This window comes from Rhinocladiella mackenziei (genome assembly GCF_000835555.1).
Source record: "Rhinocladiella mackenziei CBS 650.93 unplaced genomic scaffold supercont1.8, whole genome shotgun sequence".
Lineage (NCBI taxonomy): Eukaryota > Fungi > Ascomycota > Eurotiomycetes > Chaetothyriales > Herpotrichiellaceae > Rhinocladiella > Rhinocladiella mackenziei.
This window is the reverse complement of record NW_013550597.1, coordinates 668,614-689,653: the sequence shown is the minus strand read 5'-3', so window position 1 is coordinate 689,653 and position 21,040 is coordinate 668,614. Positions and strand designations below refer to the sequence as shown.

Genomic DNA, 21,040 nt, shown 5'->3' with positions numbered 1-21,040 from the left:
TAGAGAGGCTGGATTGGGATGCAGTTCGAGAAAAAAGAGTGGGATGTCTGGTGATTGGTCTGTTTCAAATTTCACATCGCTGGCATTATTCCGCTTTGGATCAGTGGAAATTAGCTGGCCCTCACACTTGTTGCTTAGCCCGTCGAAGTTCACACCAGCACTCTCAGTCAGGCGCAGATATCTCGTTGCAGTCATTGGTCTAGACTCGAAGGCTCGAATTGCCGCCGGTCGCGGAAAAATGCAGCATGAAGCGAGGTTGGAAGTCTGTCCTCGTTCTTCATGAGCTCGATCCACAACGCGACCCACCACTCAATATAGACCTTACACGTCAAACGTCGACAAAGGATTGTTTCAAACCAGATCGGAGAGAAAGCCATGCGAAATCGGCGGACAAAATTCCTCAGCCCATCGACTTCCTGTAGACCAAACGTTCGCCATAATCATCATATGGGTCTTTTCGATCTTGCAATAAGAGACCGTGCGAACCTTGGCCTCGTCAGGATGCCCTGAACTGCATATGTCCCGTTGCATGGATTAGCCGCCTTCGCAGCTATCTTGATGTCTTCTTTTTGAACCTTCGCATCTTGAAATAGGCCTTCCTCGCGCACAAGGTCCAAGGATAAAGCACACGATGTCGGATTGCAGGGTCGACTCCTTTGACGGGGCGGTTGACTCTACCGAAGACAGCGTCATTTTCCCAGCTCGGCCCGTTCGAGGGTCTTCTCGACAATGGGCAGAAGGCCAGCCACTTGATTTGCATCTCGAAGCACAGCCGCCACGTCGTCTCTCCTTCCGGCCAGTGCCTCACGCACTTTGTCATACGTCTCCTCTTTTGCTACATACTCTCGAATCACCTCCTTCACTTCGAAATCGATATATACCCTAGTATCGCGCAATCTGAGTAACACGTTGTCGAGCCTCATGAAGAATCGACAGAGAAGAAGTAGTCGTGCCGGCATGATTCGAATCTTGCATGAGAGCATAGTGATTCCATTGTCAGCAAGCTCATCTTCGTACAGAATCACATCATCAAAGAACAAAATGGGATCCGGTCGCCTCAATAATTCAAGGGGGATTGCTTCCGTTGACTGCTGGAACTTGGGTCCGTCAGGAGCCAGGTCACCCTTGTAGTCGGTAGTGTAGGACCAGTCGAACGGCTTTACGACCTCTTTGATATCGTGGGTATCTTCTCGGCTTTGATGCCATTCTCTAGAGTATGCCACCTTCAGCCTCTTTTCGCCTGTTTTGTCGACCCTGTCCAAAGCCCCAAATGCGTCAAACTTGATTCCCCAGCCGGACCGTGCATGCTCAATTGCTACAAAATTGTCACCAAAAATCATTTCCGGAGGAGTAATCCCAAGTTTATTGGTCATTTCATCGATAGGCCCGGCCTTGAGGATAGGTAATTTTTGCGTCGTGACGCGGAAACCCTCGATAGAAAACGATCGTGGAGGAGCAGCGGAGGGGGAAGGAAAGCGTGCGTTAATCTCATCAGGGGCTTGATGTCCATTGAGGGCCATGACGACAATGTTGGTATCTGCTTGCTCTTCGAATCAAGGGGTTGTCAGTATGAGAGTGTGGTTTTGGCGTTGTTACTATTCTCCGCACTTGGAATGGTATCGATAACACAGTGGCTGACTAAGCCCGCGTTGTCTGGTCGACGGCGTTATTTACCGATGGCTGCGTATCGACTCCCTCCCCACAAACTGATCCCCCAGTCTCATCGGCGTCCCGACGACAGCCAGATCACCGACTACGACAGCAAACGACCGTTTCTCTACTTAGGCTTGTCCCCTTGGTTTTCCCACTCCCAGACATCGGTGCCATGGCCACCAAAACATTGGAGGCTCGCTTCGAGCATCTCTCCGTCAATGACGAAAATGAAATGCCAACTGGAACTGTGGTCAAGTCCCAGGTACTTAATCTTCCTGTTCAACCAACAGAGCTGCAGTATTGACCCTCATCATTTTCAGAATGCCAGTCAAGGAACCATAGCAAGTCTACCTTCCAACCAGCCTCGACCTAACCTGGTCAAATACGTCCTTCCAACCACGAGTGAATCAAGACAAAATGCTGCTCAGATCACCACAATCACAACGACAACGACCGTCCCTACTCTCCCCCCTTCTCCAGGACGAAAAGCGGTGACATCAGCTCGTTCCTCCGATGAGAGCACTGAGTCGCACAAACAGTCAAGTTCGCAAAGCTATTTCGATCAGCCCAATGCCCCCAAAAAATTCCAGTTGGGTATGTTTGAAATAGGAAAGCCCCTGGGAAAAGGAAAATTCGGACGAGTATACCTTGCCAGAGAAAGATCTTCGGGATTTGTTTGCGCCTTGAAGGTCCTCCACAAATCCGAATTGCAACAAGGCAAGATCGAGAAGCAAGTTCGACGAGAGATTGAGATTCAATCGAATCTGAGACACCCCAACATCCTGAGACTGTTTGGACATTTCCATGACAGCAAGAGGGTATTCCTCATTCTTGAATTCGCCGGCAAAGGCGAATTGTACAAACATCTGCGCAAGGAGCACAGATTCCCAGAATGGAAAGCAGCTCAGTACATCGCTCAGATGGCAGCGGCACTCAAATACTTGCATAAGAAGCACGTCATGCATCGAGACATCAAGCCCGAAAACATCCTGGTCGGCATACACGGTGAGATCAAGATCTCAGATTTTGGCTGGTCAGTGCATGCACCAAACAACCGAAGACAGACCATGTGTGGAACTCTGGATTATCTTCCACCGGAGATGCTCAAACCAGGGAGCTCTGACAATTTCTACACCGAGAAAGTCGATCTCTGGAGTCTGGGTGTTTTGACCTATGAGTTTTTGGTTGGCGAGGCACCGTTTGAAGATACACCCATCATGACGCAAAGAAGAATTGCTCGAGGGGACATGTCGGTGCCGAGTTTCGTGAGTGCCGAGGCGAAAGATCTCATACACAGAGTAAGTGATCGTCCCATCTCATGGGTTGACCATTATTGACAAGATCAAAAGCTCCTCGTTCTCGATCCCGAAAAGAGAATCCCTCTCGACGACGTCCTTCGGCATCCTTGGATCATCAAACATTGTGTGACCAAAGGTGGTGTACATGAACATGACACACAGAGAGCACCAGGGAGCAAAGACTCGAGCTCGGGGCAATGACCATCACAGTAGCTCATTCTGACGACTACGAATCTGTTTTTGTAGTGTATGTTTAGGTTTGGTGTTTTGGGGATGAACATAATTGCATTTTGATGAAAATCTCATTTGGCTGATGGAGGGATTGGATTTGACAAAAGACGTTCACAGGCGAGGAGTTATGGTGATAATGAGTGAGATGATAGGAATTCACAATTTCCAGCGCAGTTCCATAGCCATTGACCTCCAGAAGTATCATACAGTGAGAAGCCCATTGAGAGTTGATGCTTCGACTGCACACCACACTTTGGTTGGTATGACGGAATATGGACGTATACTGGCGGAGTGCTTCTCATTCCCAATCACAAGATCATTGATCTACAACAATTCACTGGATTGAGTGTCGCATGGAAGAAGATGCTCAGAGTCAGATACACAGTTGGTTTACACCTGACTAAAAAATCCTCGTGAACCTTCGCAATTCAAGTGGCGACCACAGTCGTAGTATTTTTCGAATATTTGAAAGCGGACTTCTCCATTCAACCAAACCGATCATTTGCAACAACTCTTCAGATGATGGTTGATTTTGATTTCTGAATTACTAAGTAGCTGGAAAGAATATCTCTACGGAGTCGAATTTGAGACCTTTCACATCTCTCGTTGAGTGGAGTCAATCGCCATGGGAGACGCTGGAGGCGAGAACAGAGGCATCCGCATCGCCATAGATGTGAGTTTGACGATATCTGATCCTGAACTCTCAATGACGATCTAACTTGAGTAGCGCGGCGGTACTTTCACTGACTGTGTCGGAAACCCTGGGACAGGTCGTATGGAAGACGATATAATCATTAAACTGCTCTCGGAAGACCCATCAAACTACGACGATGCTCCTCTTGAAGGGATCCGACGACTTATGTCAAAATTTACGGGCCGTGAAATCCCTAGAGGCGAGCCCTTGGACACATCCAAGATAGAGAGTATCAGGATGGGTACGACCGTAGCCACCAACGCCTTACTAGAACGAAAGGGTGAGAAAATGGCCATGGTTGTCACGCGCGGATTTAAAGATTGTCTGGAAATCGGGAACCAGTCTCGCCCCAAGATCTTCGACCTCGCCATTCGAAGACCCGATGTCCTGTATCAGAAAGTCGTTGAAGTAGATGAACGAGTGACTCTCGAAGACTACGCAGAAGACCCGACCCGGCATCAGACAAAGGTTAATGCCTCGCATGAACAGTACCGAGAGAACGATCTTGTTCAAGGTCTTTCGGGGGAAGCTGTCCGGATTCTGAAACGGCCTGAAGAAGATAAAATTAGGGAACAACTCAAGGGGCTTTACGACAAGGGTTTCCGAAGCATTGCCGTATGTTTGATGCATGGCTATACATTCCCTGATCACGAAGCACGAGTGGGTAAACTGGCGCACGAGATCGGCTTTGAACATGTGAGTCTGAGCCATGAATTGATGCCCATGATCAAGCTGGTGCCGCGAGCAACGTCGGCCTGTGCAGATGCATACCTCACACCGGCCATCAGGAAATACATTTCCGGGTTCCAAGCTGGCTTTGAAGGAGGTCTGGGAACAGAAAGTGTCAGGAAAGAACAAGGTGTTAAAGGCGCCAGATGTGAATTCATGCAATCCGATGGAGGATTAGTGGATGTTGACAAGTTCTCCGGCTTGCGGGCCATCCTGTCCGGTCCCGCCGGTGGTGTTGTCGGCTATGCGTTGACCTCCTACGACCCAGAGACCAAAATACCGGTCATTGGATTCGATATGGGTGGCACCAGCACAGACGTCAGCAGATATGGTTCCGGCCGATATGAGCATGTCTTTGAAACCACCACTGCCGGTGTGACAATTCAGTCTCCTCAACTCGACATCAACACGGTCGCAGCGGGTGGTGGATCTCGACTCTTCTTCAGAAACGGTCTCTTCGTGGTGGGACCTGAATCAGCGGGCGCACATCCCGGACCTGCATGCTATAGGAAGGGTGGTCCACTGACTGTCACGGACGCCAATCTCTTCCTGGGTCGACTCCTCCCAGACTTCTTCCCGAAGATCTTTGGCAAGAATGAAGATGAAGGACTAGACCCAGAAGCCAGCAAGAGGCTTTTCGAAGAACTCACCAATGAGATCAACAGCAAGACAGATAAAACCATGTCTGCGGACGAAGTCGCTTACGGATTCATCAAGATCGCCAACGAGACTATGACGAGACCGATCCGATCACTAACGGAAGCGAAAGGACACGATACCTCTCAACATCGCCTCGCCACGTTTGGCGGAGCGGGCGGCCAACATGCCGTCGCCATCGCCGAGTCTCTGGGGATCAGGCAGATCCTGGTCCACAGATACTCATCTGTACTCTCGGCATACGGCATGGCCCTGGCCGACGTCGTGGACGAAAGCCAAGTTCCCGAATCTCAAGTGTGGGACATGAAAGGCGGCTCTCGCGACGGGTTGAAATCCAAAATGAACGACCTCAAAGAACGATGTCGACAACGGTTGAAAGACCAAGGCTTCCCCGACGACTCGATCGAGTACGAAGAGTACCTGAACATGCGGTACCGAGGCACCGAATCAGCCCTGATGGTGATCAAGCCGAGCGAAGAAGATGCGAAGGAGCACTTTGAGGGTGATGACTGGGCATTCGGAGCAGCATTCGTCAGACAGCACGAGCAGGAATTCGGCTTCACGTTACCGGACCGCGATATCATTGTCGACGACGTCCGAGTGCGCGGAATTGGCAAGTCGTTCCGCGGCATGCCCAAGACGGCAGACCAGCAGCTGAAAGAGATCAAACCGCAAGATGTGGCCGAAGACAAGGCCTACACGACCGCGCACGTCTACTTCGAAGGCGGCCGCAAGGATACCAAAATCTACAGACTCGAAGATCTCGATGTGGGCACGCGCGTGCTCGGCCCCGCTATCATTGCCGACGGCACGCAGACCATCATTGTGACGCCAGGGGCGTCAGCAATTATCATTGAGACACACGTAGTCATCAACATTGGCGAAGAAGGAACGACGAAGAAAGCCAATACCCACGACGTCGACCCAATTTTGCTCTCGATCTTCGCGCACCGGTTCATGGCGATCGCAGAGCAAATGGGTCGCGCGCTACAGAAGACATCGGTATCGACCAACGTCAAAGAACGCCTCGACTACTCGTGCGCCCTCTTCGACTCCGCCGGCGGCCTGGTTGCCAATGCACCCCATCTTCCCGTGCACCTCGGCAGCATGTCGACGTGCGTACGCACACAGGCAGAGATCTGGAAAGGAAAGCTGAAAAAGGGCGATGTTATCGTGTCCAATCACCCGGAATACGGCGGTACGCATCTCCCTGACATCACGGTGGTGACGCCGGCATTCTCGCCTTCAGGAGACATTATCTTCTATGTGGCCTCGCGCGCACACCATGCTGATATCGGTGGGATCCTGCCTGGATCTATGCCGCCGCACTCGCGCGAGTTGTTCCAGGAAGGCGCGGCAATTAAGTCCGAGAAGCTGGTGTCGGAAGGCAAATTCGATGAGAAGCGCATCACGGAGCTGCTCTACGACGAGCCTGCACAATACCCGGAATGCAGCGGCACGAGGTGTCTGGCGGATAATCTGAATGACTTAAAGGCGCAGGTCGCGGCGAACCAGAAGGGTATTAACTTGATCAGTGCCCTGATTGAGGATTATGGTGAGGACGTGGTGCAATTTTACATGCACAATATCCAAGATAATGCAGAGCGGTCGGTGCGTGAGCTCCTGAAAGGCGTGAGTAAACGGTTTGAAGGTAAGGATCTTCAGGCTACCGACTACATGGACGACGGCAGCCCGATATGTTTGCGCATCACCATCGACGCCGAGAAGGGCGAGGCTTTGTTTGACTTTGACGGCACCGGCCCCGAGGTGTATGGGAATATCAACGCGCCAGAGGCGGTGACGTACTCTGCCATCATTTACTGTCTGAGGTGTTTGATTGACCAAGACATCCCATTGAATCAGGGATGCTTGAAGCCAGTTGACGTACGCATTCCGCCGGGCAGTTTTCTCAGCCCCAGCGAAAAGGCCGCTGTGGTCGGAGGCAATGTGTTGACCAGCCAGCGCGTGACCGACGTTGTGTTTAAATGCTTCGAAGCTTGTGCCGCAAGTCAAGGCGATTGCAACAATTTGACGTTTGGCTTTGGCGGAAACTCGAAAGGCGGCTCGGAACAGAAAGGTTTTGGATATTATGAGACCATTGCTGGTGGGAGCGGTGCCGGAAAGGATTGGGAGGGCACCAGTGGCGTTCATACTCATATGACCAATACTAGGATTACCGACGCCGAAGTGTTCGAAAGGCGATATCCTGTGATCCTGAGAGAGTTCAGTCTGAGAGCAGGAAGCGGTGGAGTGGGACAACATAAAGGAGGTGATGGTGTCATTCGAGACATTGAGTTCCGGATTCCCGTGCAGGTCAGTATCCTAAGCGAGCGGAGAGTATATCGACCATACGGTCTGCATGGTGGAGGCGATGCTCAATGCGGGAAGAATATCTGGGTAAGAAAGACCAAAAAGGTGAAAAGCAAAGGATCCGGTGGCGAGCACGAAGGTAAGCGGAGAGAACGTGGGGAGGACAATGAGTTTGAGGAAAGGTATATTAGCATGGGTGCGAAGAACACGGCTAGGATGCAACCTGGTGAGAGGATCATTGTGGTACGTCCCATCTCCCCCGGCCTCCACTCGGACGAGCATAGTGCTGATCATTCCCTTTCAGATGACACCGGGAGGTGGTGGTTATGGTAAGGTGGGCGAGAAGTCTCAAATCGAGTTGAGGGAAGATTATGAGAAGCACTGGAAGAAAGGTAGTTTGGCCTCCAGGTTGGCTGAATGGGAGAGCAGCTCTTGATGAGGACCGTGAGATTCATTGCTCAGACACTTGTATAGAGCTACAGACATGTTAATACACTATAAAACTGGTGAGCGAAGTCTGTCGAAACGGGTAGAAAAGACATACCACACAGCTCTTATTGTACACAATTGAGTCGTGTGAAGATGAAGGGACCAGGCAACAGGGAAGCTGCATTGTTCCGTTCTGGTGGATTTAACCCATTCATTCGTGGCTACATTTGATTCGAATACAGCACTGACTTTTATGGTAGCTTGCTCACTCTTCTTCGTCGCTTGTTGCCTCGATATTGGCCTTTTTGTAGTCCATTTCCTCATCGTCTTCTTCCTCGCCATTTTGGTCGTCCTCGTCCGGAGCCCGTCCACGGTAGTTCGGTCGGGGTACTTTCTCGCCCTTCTGCTTAAGAACGTCTTCTATTTGAGGCATGATGTCGATGAGGGCGGAATACTGCTCAATGCTCATGGAGATGCCCTATAACCAAGCTACTTAGCAAACAATAGATCTTTCACGAAAGATGAAAGACATACCTTCTTTCCCGGTAACCACTTGTTGTCCTGTTGGTAGTATTCCCGAATATTGACCAGCTTTGCTCCCTTGAAATCGGATATAGTCACGCGTCTGTTTTTGGAGATTTCCCAAAACTGATTCCCCTCCGAGTCCGATTGGACTTTGGAAGAGGGTTTGAATACAGTGCCAGATTTGCCCTTGCCGCGTTTTGTTACCGTCCCTCCATTAATGTCACCATCGTTGTGCACGATCTCGGAGGATTTCCGCTTTTTGGATGTGAAAGACATGATTGCGAAGCGACTGAGCAGGTTTCTGCTTTTTGGAGGTGCCGAAAGTGTCAGAATGAGAAAAGGTAACACTGCTGCTGCTTCTATCTGTTTGCCTGTCTGTTTCTGTGCGTCGCAGATCAAATAACGTCATTGCTGAAAGTGGATTAGCGCACAAGTCACGTGAGGTTCTACCAACCAGCGGCCAGATTGACGTCCCCTCCTTCGCCATCTTCTTTCATTAATCATTCATCCTGCAACATATTTCTCTATCTTCAATTCCTACACTCGACTCTACGAAAATTCATCACTCAAACACTCCTTTCAATCAGCAGACCACACCAACCATGTCTCGAAGAGCTCTTTTGAGCGTTCCACGCGCAATCACCACCTCGGTCCAAACCTCGGTCCGACTTTCTCTCGCCTCACAAGCTGCATCGCTATTCCACAGACCAGCCGTTACACAATCATCGCAGAGACGTCCATACCATGAGAAAGTGCTTGACCACTACTCTAATCCCCGAAATGTCGGCTCTATGGACAAGACTGCCGTCGACGTAGGCACAGGTGCGTCGCCAAAATTTCCTTAATGTCCGACTTCGCTCCGTGGATTCACCGAGCTTCGGTCCAAACTCTGACCCGATGGTGAGGACAAGTACTAACAGTTCACTCTCTCTACAGGTCTTGTCGGTGCCCCCGCTTGTGGCGATGTGATGAAACTACAAATCAAAGTCGACCCAGAGACCGAGACCATCTCGGACGTAAAATTCAAGACCTTTGGCTGCGGCTCGGCCATTGCCTCGTCCTCCTACCTGACCGAACTTGTCCGGGGCATGACTCTCGAACAAGCTGGCAAGATTCGAAATACAGAGATCGCAAAAGAATTGTGTTTGCCCCCGGTCAAGTTACACTGCTCAATGTTAGCAGAGGACGCGATCAAGTCGGCCATATCAAATTATCGAAGCAAGCACAAGGGCAGAGCTACGGACTTGGGTGGTACGGCAATGCCCAAGATTGAAATTGAAAAGGTCACTGCGACGACCAATACGGGAGCTAGTGCCACGGCATAAGAAAAGTGAAACTGAAAAATCGAACATAATTCGGAGCGGAGTTAAATTTCTTTGTCTGAATAGTATATCCCACCACCACCAGCAGTTCCGAGCTTGGTCGACGGCGTTACGAGCTCTTTCTCAGGAGTTGGCTTGGTCTAACCCAATCCCCCCTCTCCAGCCCTCTTGTGTCTGTCTTTATCTCTTGTCGCAGAGGCTTTCATGCTGTACGGAAGGATGGATGGGCGGCGTCGCTTGGGCTCGATAACATGTCATACGGAATCTTGAGCGTGAAATGGATCAGCAGGATTTATATCGACGTTGGGGAATCATGGCAATCATTCCGAATGGCAAATGCACATGACTGAACCACAAAATCCACATCTCCACAGTACCAGAACCTAAAGACCCAGGCCTCTGGGTTGGGAATCTGTTGATTGTGTCGAGTTTGTCTTTTGGCAGTGTGGACTCGGTTTTATCAATTCCTTCTCAAGAGTAGCATTCTTTCTATCCTCTTCCTTATCAAATAGCAATGGCAATGGCAGTAGCAGCTGCTTGGGTGTGCCTTTCATCCTTATCACTCATGGCTTCGTATACAAGTCATACCTTATCTATGCCATAGAGAGGTACGTACCAGCATATACTCTTCACGGTTTCTCACATATCACACAGTCGCTTTGCCGTACATAATTGCGCAGCAGATTCTTCCCCTTTGCCGACGAAGCCTCAGGGTTGGTTCCAATAGCAATTGCGGATTCACCTCGTTTTGCTACGGTATTACATAACGCTCTGGTGTCCTCTCCAGGCTTATGAGTTACGTCAATATTCAAAGTGATAGGCATAAGCTTGACGCCTCGTCCAGCCCATCGCTCTGGTTCAGACTCACCTGTATGAGGACGCTGGTTGTCGTCACCTTGATATTTATACCTTATGAGTCGAGCGTGCTCTCTGCAGGGACGTACATAAGTTTCAAGACAGCATGATGGAGCCCAGGTTGACGTACACAAGAATTAGACGCTGTTCTGTCAGTATGAGTTGCGCATCTTTACATGTTTCTCGCTAGGTCAATGGACTGAAGTTTCACGTTCGTGCTACTTGGATCTTCGTAGCGATATTCTTATGCAATACACAGTGCGTAACCCGGCATTATCATTGGGACTACGCCGAAGACCAATTTTCATTTATCAATTATCGTCTTCGTCTTCATTTCGTAACTTTTGTGTGCAGAAGGCAGAGATACTCAACACACCAAGCACCAAGTACCAAAAAACTTCCATCAGATCATCAGACTGCAAGATAGATTGCGCGAACTTCCCTAATCTTCAGACTCATTCACCTCAGCAGCAAAATGGAGCATCACCACCGAGTCAGAATGCCTTTTCATTTCCTTTCCTTTCAAGATCCGTAATTGTTTCGTCATCACCATCACCGATATCCATCGTCTTCGACGCGTACATTCTCCCAATATGTCTCCAGCTCTTCCAGGACTTTCTAGACCGTCTGGCTTTTCCCATAAATCTTCCCATCTTTGAGGATCTTTTAACACTGTCTCGGAATCCTGGCAAACCGAGAAGTGTCGATCGGTTTTGAGAAAAGCTATGGCGACAGCAAGTATTCTTTGACGGAATAATGAACCAGAGAAAGCTCGCTTGATGTCATATTCAGGCCGGCTGGTAAGAAGTAGAGCCAGCTTGAACTTGTCCGTGACCGTCTTGTGGAGGCGAAGCAGAGCTTGAAGAAGTCGTTCTTGTTCTTTACATTCATCCAGTCCATTGCCAACAGTATAAGGCCGCCCGGTTCTGCCAGGAGTTCAACTTATTGGCGGAGGCTAATGACCAGATCCCATATGACTAGCGTAGTATGTATAGGCGGTCGGTGGGATCGACGGGGTCCTTGCGGATGTCTGGCGTACTAGGAATCCGAACAGACTCATCACGTTCAGCTTGTCCTGATTTGTAAGGTCACAGCAGTAAAATAGGAGGGGGTCGCGAGCAAGAGGATGTGATACTGAGGCATGAATGGTATGGATGATAACAGAGCTACCTTGACACATCAGCCTATCGTTTTCCACTCCACTGGACTTTTAGAAACCCACTTTTGTCACGCCAATCTCAAATTGAGATTCATTCAATATTCAGGTTCCGGTTTCTGGTTGTTGCAAAGCGACCACGGTGGCATATTTCCATTGATGATCCAGGGGCGAGAGCCGACGTAGAATCCTATGGATTTGCATGTCTCCAATTGTATTGTTCGAGTCCGTGGCCGTATCGAATGTCCGTTCATGAGCATCGCGAAGATCCTTCGCAATGGTTTTGGTATGTTCTTGTTGTTGATGCAGCAACAAGCTGCGTGGGATTGGTATTCAAGGAGGCGACTCCTGGGAAATATCCTTTTGTGATCGGTTGGCGGTCGGGGGATCCGCCACGGACAACGAAGCAGTCGACCCTCTTACACCATGGTAGAAATAACAGTTCAATATAATATTAAGAATTAAGAAAGAGCCAGAGAGCCACCTCATCCGGCAGCGAGGCACTGAAAAAGGAAGTCGAGCGCTGGGCACAGCCTTATTCTCAGCAGCTAAATGTAGTACGCCTGTCTACAGTAGGCTACCTGCATAGCATCAGGCTGAGGTGGCTCCTTTAATGCATCTCATGGCACAGTGATGCTCTGTCTAGCATCAAATACCCGTCCGTTACTCTTGCATTCACATCCTCTCGGCCCGTGCTCCATCTCTTCTCAATCATCTCTGCTCAAATAAGCATACGAGCACATCAACGCCGGTCGCTTGCTGATCGATGCATATTGCACGTATCCATCATGTCGTGCCTTACGTGCTTGTTCGTTTCTTTCCACCGGTCGACAAATCACGAGAATTGCATGGGCTTTGGCGCAGATATCAGCCGATGTTTTCTTCCGCTTTGCCGATACTTTCACCCACTTTTAAATTAGTGGTGTCTAATTGTCCATCATTACCCTCTTCATCTTCAGTGCCGATGATTAAAGTCGTCGTGGTTTTTCCGGATCTTCCCTATTGATCCCTCTAGAATTCGTCCATCACATCCTCCTCAACTTCGTCCACCGCTGCTGATCGCCCATTCTTTCTTTCCTCATCTTTCATCTTCTTCAGCTTCTTCAACCAGTCAATATATTCTTTGCTGACTTCCATCCGGTGTTCAGTGTCTTGAATGTGTTTGAGGAGCGCCCGTAGCTCTTGTGTTTGAGTAGCGAGAGCCACTTCGACCTGGGATTCAGATTTCAGAGATACTGATGCAGGCAAAAAGCGTAGAATTTTTTCTCCACTGTTGTCCGAATCTACGACGACTGCACCAATATCTCCATTTGCAATCAGATGCTCGAGATATACTTCCGTCTCCTCGGAATTCGTGGGATCTGGGGACATTCTTTTGGCGACTTCAACCACTGGCAATGCGGAAAATGTCTTACCAAGTCTCAGGACCGAAAACTTCTGGAACGCTTGATAAACTTCAACCATGAGACCATAATTCCCATCTTCTTGCCAAATGACATTGGCAGCTTCCATTTCCGCCCGTAACCGTCCAATGTCGTTGCCCTTGAAGGCATCGGCTACGCATTCGTATGGTTTGGCAAGTGCTCGAATATGCTTGAGAGCGTTTTGGTTTGCGCTTCTTGGAATTGTGGGTGTAATACCATTGATTAACAGGCCCAACAGCAGCCATTTTTTATATGCCTCGACCATGATTACGCTGGCAACGTTCTGGACAGTGGGGGCCGCAATGACAACCTCAAGGAAGAACAAGGCATCCCGATATCGTCGCATCGCCATATAGCACATGGCACCCATGACGTAGTATTCAAGATAGGTCCGACTGGAAATTGGTTGAGTGAGGCCAGTCGCAGGACTTAGGTAGGTCCAAGGCTGGTCGGAATTGGAGCAGATGTATTTGAAAGGGCGAAGGTCGATTTGCGAATTTGGAATGTGATAGATCGGTCTGTCCAAAATTCCAATAGCATCGGTGTAGGCTTGTGATAGGAGACAAAGACGGATGAATGTTCGATGAGTAGAAGTCAAGGTCGAGGCTGTGCTGTCCAGTCTAAGAATTAAATGGTGGAGCAACTGGATGGCGGGAATGTAATTGGCCGTTTGTTCTGCGCCCAAGGCAACATAATCGACTATTCGCATCAGTTGAGTTCCACAGTATCGAGCTTGAATGGGGTCGAATTCCAGAAGAAGTTGAACAATGTAAGGCCATAATGATCCTTCTGGTAAAATTGTAGCAGGGAGCTGTCGCGAAGCAGCCTTTCCACTGACTGGAGAGGTTTCGATGCTTGCTAACAGAATGCAGACATAGAGGATGGTATGAGAGGAGGGTGGAATTCCCTGTTTGGTTCATTATCAGCTTCGAGAAAGATATGACGCTATCAGATGCGTACATTAAGGTCAGCCTCCGCTGCTGCTAGTTCCTGAGGGGTGAGCTTGTTTATTTTGGCCACCAAAGCGAGTGCAAGCTTGTCATATTGATCTTCTCTGTCTTGGACAAGGAGCGTAGGGTCGAGAGCCGCGCTCTCCTCCAAGATCTTCTCCATGATCGACGAAGGAAGGACGATTTAATCACGCGGCTGCCATGTGAGAGGACGGGCGAGGACGCGATCAGATAATCGGTGACCGATTGCGAGACGGAGAGGGAATAGCCTGGCGGTATCGTAAGAGTCGTTGTGGGGAGTTTGACTAGAATGTCGTCTATGCAAAAGTGAGCTGGCCTGGTGTGAGTTGATGAGTTTGTGTTTTCCCCAGACTGCACATTGCAAGTTGGGGCTGCGGCCACCAGATTCGTCTACTCCCGCCGCCCGCGTTGAAGCGGCAGCCTTCCGAAGGTCTTGGCATTATATTTTGCGCGAGGCTCGGTGAGCAACGCGAGATGTCTTTACCATTGCTTCTTCACCCTAAGACTCTGCAAGAATACGTACGTTCTGAGGCCCCAGATCCGTGAAACTCATAAGTTCGTTCATCACCGCCGCATAGGCGAACTGCTTCCTGATCCGATCACCTCCACATCCTCAAAGTCCATACTCCAAGCATCAATATCTGCCCACTTCCCTTTACTGACAGTGACCTCCTTCCTCTTCTCCTGCTCTCGCTCCGGGTCAAATACCACAGAAGCAGCCTCGGGCAGCTTCTCGCTTTCGGGGCGTTCAACAATAGGTTCGCCTTCGAGATATAGATTCTCCTTGTCGTATCCGTCCGCTATGCTTCGTCCTCGGCGAAGGGAGCCACCATACGGCCTCCGCCCTCCTCCGCCTTTGTTCGAAAGATCCTCGCTGGGTCGTATGATATTGATATTCGAAGGTTCGACGGTAGAAAGCTGTGACGGAGACTTAGTTTCGCGGTTTCTTCTGCTAGAGGTAGATGTGGAAGGCGTAAGGATAGGCGCGGTAGTAGTGATGAGATTTATCGTACTTGATTTGGATTTTGAAGTTGCAGCAGCACGAGCTTTAGTGGAAGTGCCCTGCTTTCCAACTTTGCCAGATTTCGCAACGCCAACACTGGCTTTGATCCGCGGATTACTTGGCTTGGACGGCCGTTCTTTCCGCCTTGCTTTCCTTCTCCCCTTCGTAGGGAGAAAACTGGATTCATCGTCTCGATCGGAATATGCGGCCTGGTCAGGATCTGGTGAGTCAGAATCGGCGGGAATGTCGAAGCTGCTGGGCGGTTTTTTGCGTTCTCTCGCAGTCCTCCTTTTTTTGGTAGGCATCAGAGCTTGCAATTCCTCCGTGGTCATGACAGGGGCCGGTTTGGCCTCTTTTTGTCGTGATTTCTTTGTCGGTGCTACAGACTTGGGCTTTGCAGGCGATGATGGCTGTGAAGAACTGCTTTCTGGAAAAGCCATGATATCGTCCTCGTCGCGTATACACTCACGCTGTCTTCGACCTGATTCTCGGAGAGTGGATACAGGGACCGTCAGAAGAGAAGGTTCAGGCGTCCCGTGCAACAGTTTCGTCGTTGCCAGAGGTGAAGTTGTCCGCCGTTGAACGGGGGTGTCCGCATTTGGCCGGAAGACGTCGGATGCGCCAAATTTACGTTTCCGCGGCGAAGAGATATGATCTGGGTTCGTGGGAGGTGTCGAAAGGGCGTTTTGAGGTTGGGATTTCGTGAGATTCAAGGGGGTGGATTCGGCATCAGGAAGGAAGAGATCTTCGTCCTCGAGATCAAATGCGGATGAGTCATTGTCCAAATTTTGTAAAATGCTGGGTTGTCGTCGCCGGGGTTTTAGGGTGCCGAGAATCGAGTTTTCTCTTGTCGGTGTAGGCTGGATGGGTCGCAGTATACTTGAAGGGGGCTTCATCGCGGAAGATAATGATGTTGGATAGACACCTTTGTCTTGCTTTGCGCTGGTCGGATTTCTGACAATCCCATTGGTAGGAGGTGACTTGCGAGCGGGTTGAGGCTGCATCGTGGTGAGAGCGAAGGATTCCTCGTCTTCTTGGGCCTTCTTCTGCTCATTGGCAAGGAATTCATCCGTGGCTTTTGTCATATTTTTCCGCCTCTGAGCTCTGCTAGGATATGCTCCGGGCTGATCACCTGCGCCGACGGCGCCAGAGGCATATATTTCTTGCCTGGGAACATTGTTGCCTCTCCTCCCAGTTCCCTTGACAACGAGCCTATCGCTGTCATCGCTATCATTCGGCCGCGGACCAATAGGTTTATGCGCCAACTTTTGTTCCAGTTCTCTTCGAGCGGAACTGTTGGTGGAGATCATTTTTGCGGCGCGAAGAATGGGACCATTTCGATTAAGGTGGCGACGTTTGAGAGGTGCGCGAGGCATGTTGGATGCGCACAGAGGAGCTGCTATTGCAGCTTTGAATGGTGCCCGCTATCCAGACTGAAGCATAAGGCTGTAGGGTAATGCGGTGGGATTTGTGAAGGGATGGTGCAGGGCTGGGGTGATGATAAGACAGCCTTGACGCGAGGCGCGTGGAATGGAGTAATGTTGTTGATCAAACGAATGACGGCAAATGGGACACGGGACTGGACAGATGATGAAATGTTGTGGAGCGGTCACAAATTTACTTGGCGGGCGACCAAGCCTGGGCACCTTGGGGCTTCCCTAATGGGGTGCCTGCATCTTCCGAGCTTGAACACGAGATGATGTGTCTCATATCCTTTTGGAAGACCTATGTTTGGAGCTGTTGAGGAATACGAGAGCCAGCCTGAAAAGAGGCACGTCATACCCAAAGCTCCCTTTGAACATCGCATTTGAACAGCTTAAAACCCCAAGGTGCTGCTCTCTCACCCCGTCTAGCCTTCTCGTCACCTTCACTATGATCCGAAGAGACGAGCAAGTTCCATCGTTTGATTTGCGTATTAGCCTGGGACGTGGCTATCGTGATATCTCGACTATCTTGCTCTGTGACTGGGATGGCCGCGTCGTGTTCATACCAGAATCTGGATATCATCAATTGGGGATGGCAGAGTGTCACGACTTGCCTAGGCCAGCTTGCTGTTGTACGCCTTACCGCACGACTGCGTGACTGACCAACTACACTCTCACCGTTGTGGTAGATAATTGGTTGTTCATCGACGGTGGCCAACTCTATACCCCTGTGAGTGGTACTGACACGATATACTTCTGTAGGATAGTCCTTCTATGGTATTCTCATCCTTACTTCGATACAGCAGTGGGACAGACAATATCAGTCAACCTAAATATCCCAATCCTGGACAAATGCTGCCTTCTCAGACCACAACTTCCGAACCCAGCGACCGACGGACGACGCCAACGGGACCAAGAGACCCACTCTCTTCGACAATCCTATAACAACTCAAGTGAATCAATGGGGGTGGTTGGCCATCGCTGAATACAACTCCAGCACAGTTGTGGGCATTTCGATCAGGAAGCGATGGCAGGGTGAATTGGACAGAACAAACGGCTCCAATAACAAATGATGTGGACAACACTTTACCGGCATTTGCTGGCGTAGCTTTCGCGGCCACTGACACGGCTTTCTACGGCGTGGACGGCAATCCACCACAAGCATATTTTGATCTTTATATCGCACTGCAAGGATTGCTGGAGTTTGACTATGGTGCCAATTGCTGGACCAAATTACCCTCTCCTTCTGCCACATCGAGTGGCTTCGATGTTGATGACGAGGTAGCTTTTGCGTGAAACTTTGGCCATCCCGGAATTTTGGTCTTTCTGGGTGGTCTTGTCCCAGATGCTCACGTCTTCCATGTTGACGGCACTCATTTGATTGACATGCCAGAGATTATTCTTTACGATACCGAGGATAACAAGTGGCAGCATCCAACGGCAACTGGAGACATACCTCTAAGACAATTCTTCTGTTCGGTTGCCGTTACGTCCCCGGAAAACTCCTTCGAGATATAAGTCGGTGGACTCCAGTTGATCCCTTGGAGCCCAACAAACAACACTTGGGATTTAGCATGCTCTAACGACCCTGGATGCCGCAGCCTTTATACTTTGTCTCTGCCAGCATTTCGCCGGTTTCAGTCTTCCGACAGCAGCCAGGTTCGATTTGCCGCTGGTGGAATCAGATGTTATGAACTCGCTGCGTCGTAATCGATGAGCCCGGTGACGGCGACTGGTTCAGGTTCTGAGATTGGGCCGACGAGGAATAGTGGCTGTAAAATAAAGAGGAAACCATTACTTTATAAGCGCCCTTGACTGGGGGATATGATACGAATGTACTTCTATTTGAATTTCCGGCGTTCCGTTTATGTTTATCTTTGATCTTTTACTTGTACAGTCGTGACAATGTCGCGAGATGCTGTTTTGTCCCTCAAGATGCCACTCCCTCCCAAATGCTCACTCTCATGCTCATATTCGTGTCCCCCTCATGCGCTTCATAAAGCATTAAAAACCAAAACACCTACAACTAGCATAAATAATGTTCCGATCTTCGCGTGGGTTCCATCAGTGCCCAATAACGTGATCCTCTTCGCTCCGTTACCACTGCCGCCACTACTGTTGCTACTCCCACTCTCGCTATCGCCCGTGATAAGGCCGAAAGGAAGGCCCTGGTACCCGAACGTGAGATTCTGCGGGATAGACGCATTGCGGCACTGCCCATTGACGATGTCTAGGCCCGTCAAATCGTCAGGGACTTTGAAGAACATGTACGACTGCTGGTTGAGATCCTTAAATCCCTCAGTGTTGTAAGGAAACTTGTCGCCGGAGTCCGTGGCGGAGGTGTTGCGCAAAAATATACACTGTACCTGTCCGGGATATTGGGTAGCCATTTCCGGGTAATCGCGCATGACGTCCGAGTTGCTAGTGTCAGCGATGAGAATGAATTTGCGGTGCTGAAAGGTCTGGAAAATCTTGTCGAGGAGGAATTTGCGGATGGATAATGTCGCGGAGACGTCGCTGAAGTTGAGAGGTCGGGTGTCGAAGCTGCCACCGGGGTAAGTGTCGTAGATGAATTGCATGTAGTTGCGGGTGATTTGTTCGGGGGTCGTGGTGAGGTAGTGGAAATGCAAGTTGGGGAGCGAGGTGGACCAGTTACGGTAGATGTCTGGCATGTTCATCCAGGGAGTGAACGGGCGGGCGAAGGAGTTGAGCAGGCCTTCTTTTGGCTCGTAGATTTTGGTCACGCGCAGGATGTCGTCAATGTCGCTGATGACTGTGAGGCCTTGGTCGGAGATGAGATACGAAGTTGCATTGCCTGTGTCGGTGCCTTGGGCGTACACGTTCAGTCTTTGAGCTGGAACTTCGCCAGTTCCTGCTGTTAGGGCCAAAGAGCTGTTGTCTATTGGTACGAAGACATCGAAGTCTCCTTCTGGCGTTGTCGGGTTGGGGAGAGCAATGACTTGCTCGCCTCCGGTTGGTGTGACACCGCCACCTCCTCCTGGTTGACCGCTAGAGCCAAACTCAGGGCCTGGGAGGATGTCCATTGTAACTGATTGGTTTCCCTGTTGAACCACATATATCTCTCTTGTCAAATTGCGGGCCTGGTCCTGCTGCGATGGCGGCAGGTCAGCTATACTGGTATCAATTAGAAAGAAGTTGGCAAGTTTGTCCACAGTGGCATTGGAGATGTTTGGCTGCTTGAATACGTTCCCGTGTATTCGCAGATTCCATCCATTGTCTGTCCAATTTCCGTATCCAGGGATGTTCAGAACCTGTGTAGGAGAAGCAGCAAGGTCGGAACTGCTCGCTCCCACAGAGCTCGCAACGGCGCTGCCAGTCGGCAGACTCTGTAGGTTTGGGAGCAAGCCGTTTGAGACATATGATGGAATAGCCGATCCTAGCTCGCTGAACACGCTATTCACATAAGAATCCAGCTCGGAAGTCAGGTCGTCGATTATGCCTCGTCTTGCTCCAGCATATGATTCATAGACCGCGAGTGTGGCGGTCGGAGCTTTGGTTATTAAAGCTTTCTCTTCGGGAGAGACCTCGGGAGGAAGAGCATATGCTCGAAGGACAAGGAGGGAGTAGGCCGCAAGATGGAGTGCCATTGTGAGGAGAATGACAGCTGTATATCGCCAGTAACAATCCAGTTCAATAAACAGGCATGGACAATGCAGCAGATGTCAATGCAATGACTGTGATCGAATCCACGAATCAAGCCAATTCCTTCCTAGATATGCATGATCAATGTAGAGAGAAGTAGATAGCAGCCAGCACGCGACAACAGCTGGAGAACTGAAAGATATACGTGTTGACAGGTTTGAAGGCAAAAAAGGAACTACAGGGCATTGCCCGAATGAGTGAAAGGCAGAAGGACAAGAGAAGAAAATCAAGGAATGGAGGAGCCGGGGGGATCTGATCAATCTCACGCCTGGCAGGTATAAGGCTTTTTGGGGGAGTTGGGGGTTGACGAAGTGGAGGGACATGACGTCACTATTTTGCTACTCTTAAATCGGTATAGTCTCTGAACCTTATTCTGACCAAGCATTTTGATGCCGCAAATGATGTGACTAACTCTAATTGCAAGCTTGAACCAACTCAGTCCTTCTCACCTGGGATTCCGTCGGCCGAAGCTGTTTGACCTTTGTTCAGTCGACCATGTCGCTATACTACGGGTTACATAACGTGATTCATGCACGATTTCCCCTAATTCTTGTTCACTGTCCTCGTCCATTGCACGCGTCCCCAAGGCGCACCCTCATCTTAAGAAAACAAGCATCGTCCCCAAGATACCTATCTATTCACCTCCCCCTGTTGTCCAATGCTCACTTGCAGCAAAAGTCTCCAACATCTTAGTCT

The 21,040-nt window shown here is 50.0% G+C and overlaps 8 protein-coding genes across 8 annotated transcripts; 3 read left to right on the top strand and 5 right to left on the bottom strand.

Annotated features, from left to right (window-relative positions):
- Positions 1 to 689: 689 nt before the first annotated feature.
- Z518_09852 (uncharacterized protein) lies at positions 690 to 1,520 on the bottom strand (the record flags this gene model as incomplete). The annotated part of the gene is made up of 1 exon (XM_013412469.1): positions 690 to 1,520. The coding sequence occupies one exon, from the start codon at positions 1,518 to 1,520 to the stop codon at positions 690 to 692; it is 831 nt and encodes a 276-aa protein (XP_013267923.1).
- A 305-nt stretch (positions 1,521 to 1,825) lies between these two features.
- Z518_09851 (uncharacterized protein) lies at positions 1,826 to 3,152 on the top strand (the record flags this gene model as incomplete). Its single annotated transcript, XM_013412468.1, has 3 exons — positions 1,826 to 1,915; positions 1,974 to 2,951; positions 3,003 to 3,152. The coding sequence occupies 3 exons, from the start codon at positions 1,826 to 1,828 to the stop codon at positions 3,150 to 3,152; spliced, it is 1,218 nt and encodes a 405-aa protein (XP_013267922.1).
- A 655-nt stretch (positions 3,153 to 3,807) lies between these two features.
- Positions 3,808 to 8,008, top strand: Z518_09850 (uncharacterized protein; the record flags this gene model as incomplete). The annotated part of the gene is made up of 3 exons (XM_013412467.1): positions 3,808 to 3,855; positions 3,910 to 7,815; positions 7,877 to 8,008. 3 exons carry the CDS (start codon positions 3,808 to 3,810, stop codon positions 8,006 to 8,008), a joined length of 4,086 nt encoding a protein of 1,361 aa, XP_013267921.1.
- Positions 8,009 to 8,266: 258 nt separating this feature from the next.
- Z518_09849 (uncharacterized protein) lies at positions 8,267 to 8,802 on the bottom strand (the record flags this gene model as incomplete). The annotated part of the gene is made up of 2 exons (XM_013412466.1): positions 8,267 to 8,479; positions 8,536 to 8,802. The coding sequence occupies 2 exons, from the start codon at positions 8,800 to 8,802 to the stop codon at positions 8,267 to 8,269; spliced, it is 480 nt and encodes a 159-aa protein (XP_013267920.1).
- Positions 8,803 to 9,128: 326 nt separating this feature from the next.
- Z518_09848 (iron sulfur cluster assembly protein 1, mitochondrial) lies at positions 9,129 to 9,851 on the top strand (the record flags this gene model as incomplete). The annotated part of the gene is made up of 2 exons (XM_013412465.1): positions 9,129 to 9,348; positions 9,463 to 9,851. The coding sequence occupies 2 exons, from the start codon at positions 9,129 to 9,131 to the stop codon at positions 9,849 to 9,851; spliced, it is 609 nt and encodes a 202-aa protein (XP_013267919.1).
- A 3,019-nt stretch (positions 9,852 to 12,870) lies between these two features.
- Z518_09847 (uncharacterized protein) lies at positions 12,871 to 14,396 on the bottom strand (the record flags this gene model as incomplete). The annotated part of the gene is made up of 2 exons (XM_013412464.1): positions 12,871 to 14,190; positions 14,244 to 14,396. 2 exons carry the CDS (start codon positions 14,394 to 14,396, stop codon positions 12,871 to 12,873), a joined length of 1,473 nt encoding a protein of 490 aa, XP_013267918.1.
- Positions 14,397 to 14,818: 422 nt separating this feature from the next.
- Z518_09846 (uncharacterized protein) lies at positions 14,819 to 16,633 on the bottom strand (the record flags this gene model as incomplete). The annotated part of the gene is made up of 1 exon (XM_013412463.1): positions 14,819 to 16,633. One exon carries the CDS (start codon positions 16,631 to 16,633, stop codon positions 14,819 to 14,821), a length of 1,815 nt encoding a protein of 604 aa, XP_013267917.1.
- Positions 16,634 to 18,675: 2,042 nt separating this feature from the next.
- Z518_09845 (uncharacterized protein) lies at positions 18,676 to 20,289 on the bottom strand (the record flags this gene model as incomplete). Its single annotated transcript, XM_013412462.1, has 1 exon — positions 18,676 to 20,289. One exon carries the CDS (start codon positions 20,287 to 20,289, stop codon positions 18,676 to 18,678), a length of 1,614 nt encoding a protein of 537 aa, XP_013267916.1.
- Positions 20,290 to 21,040: the final 751 nt, after the last annotated feature.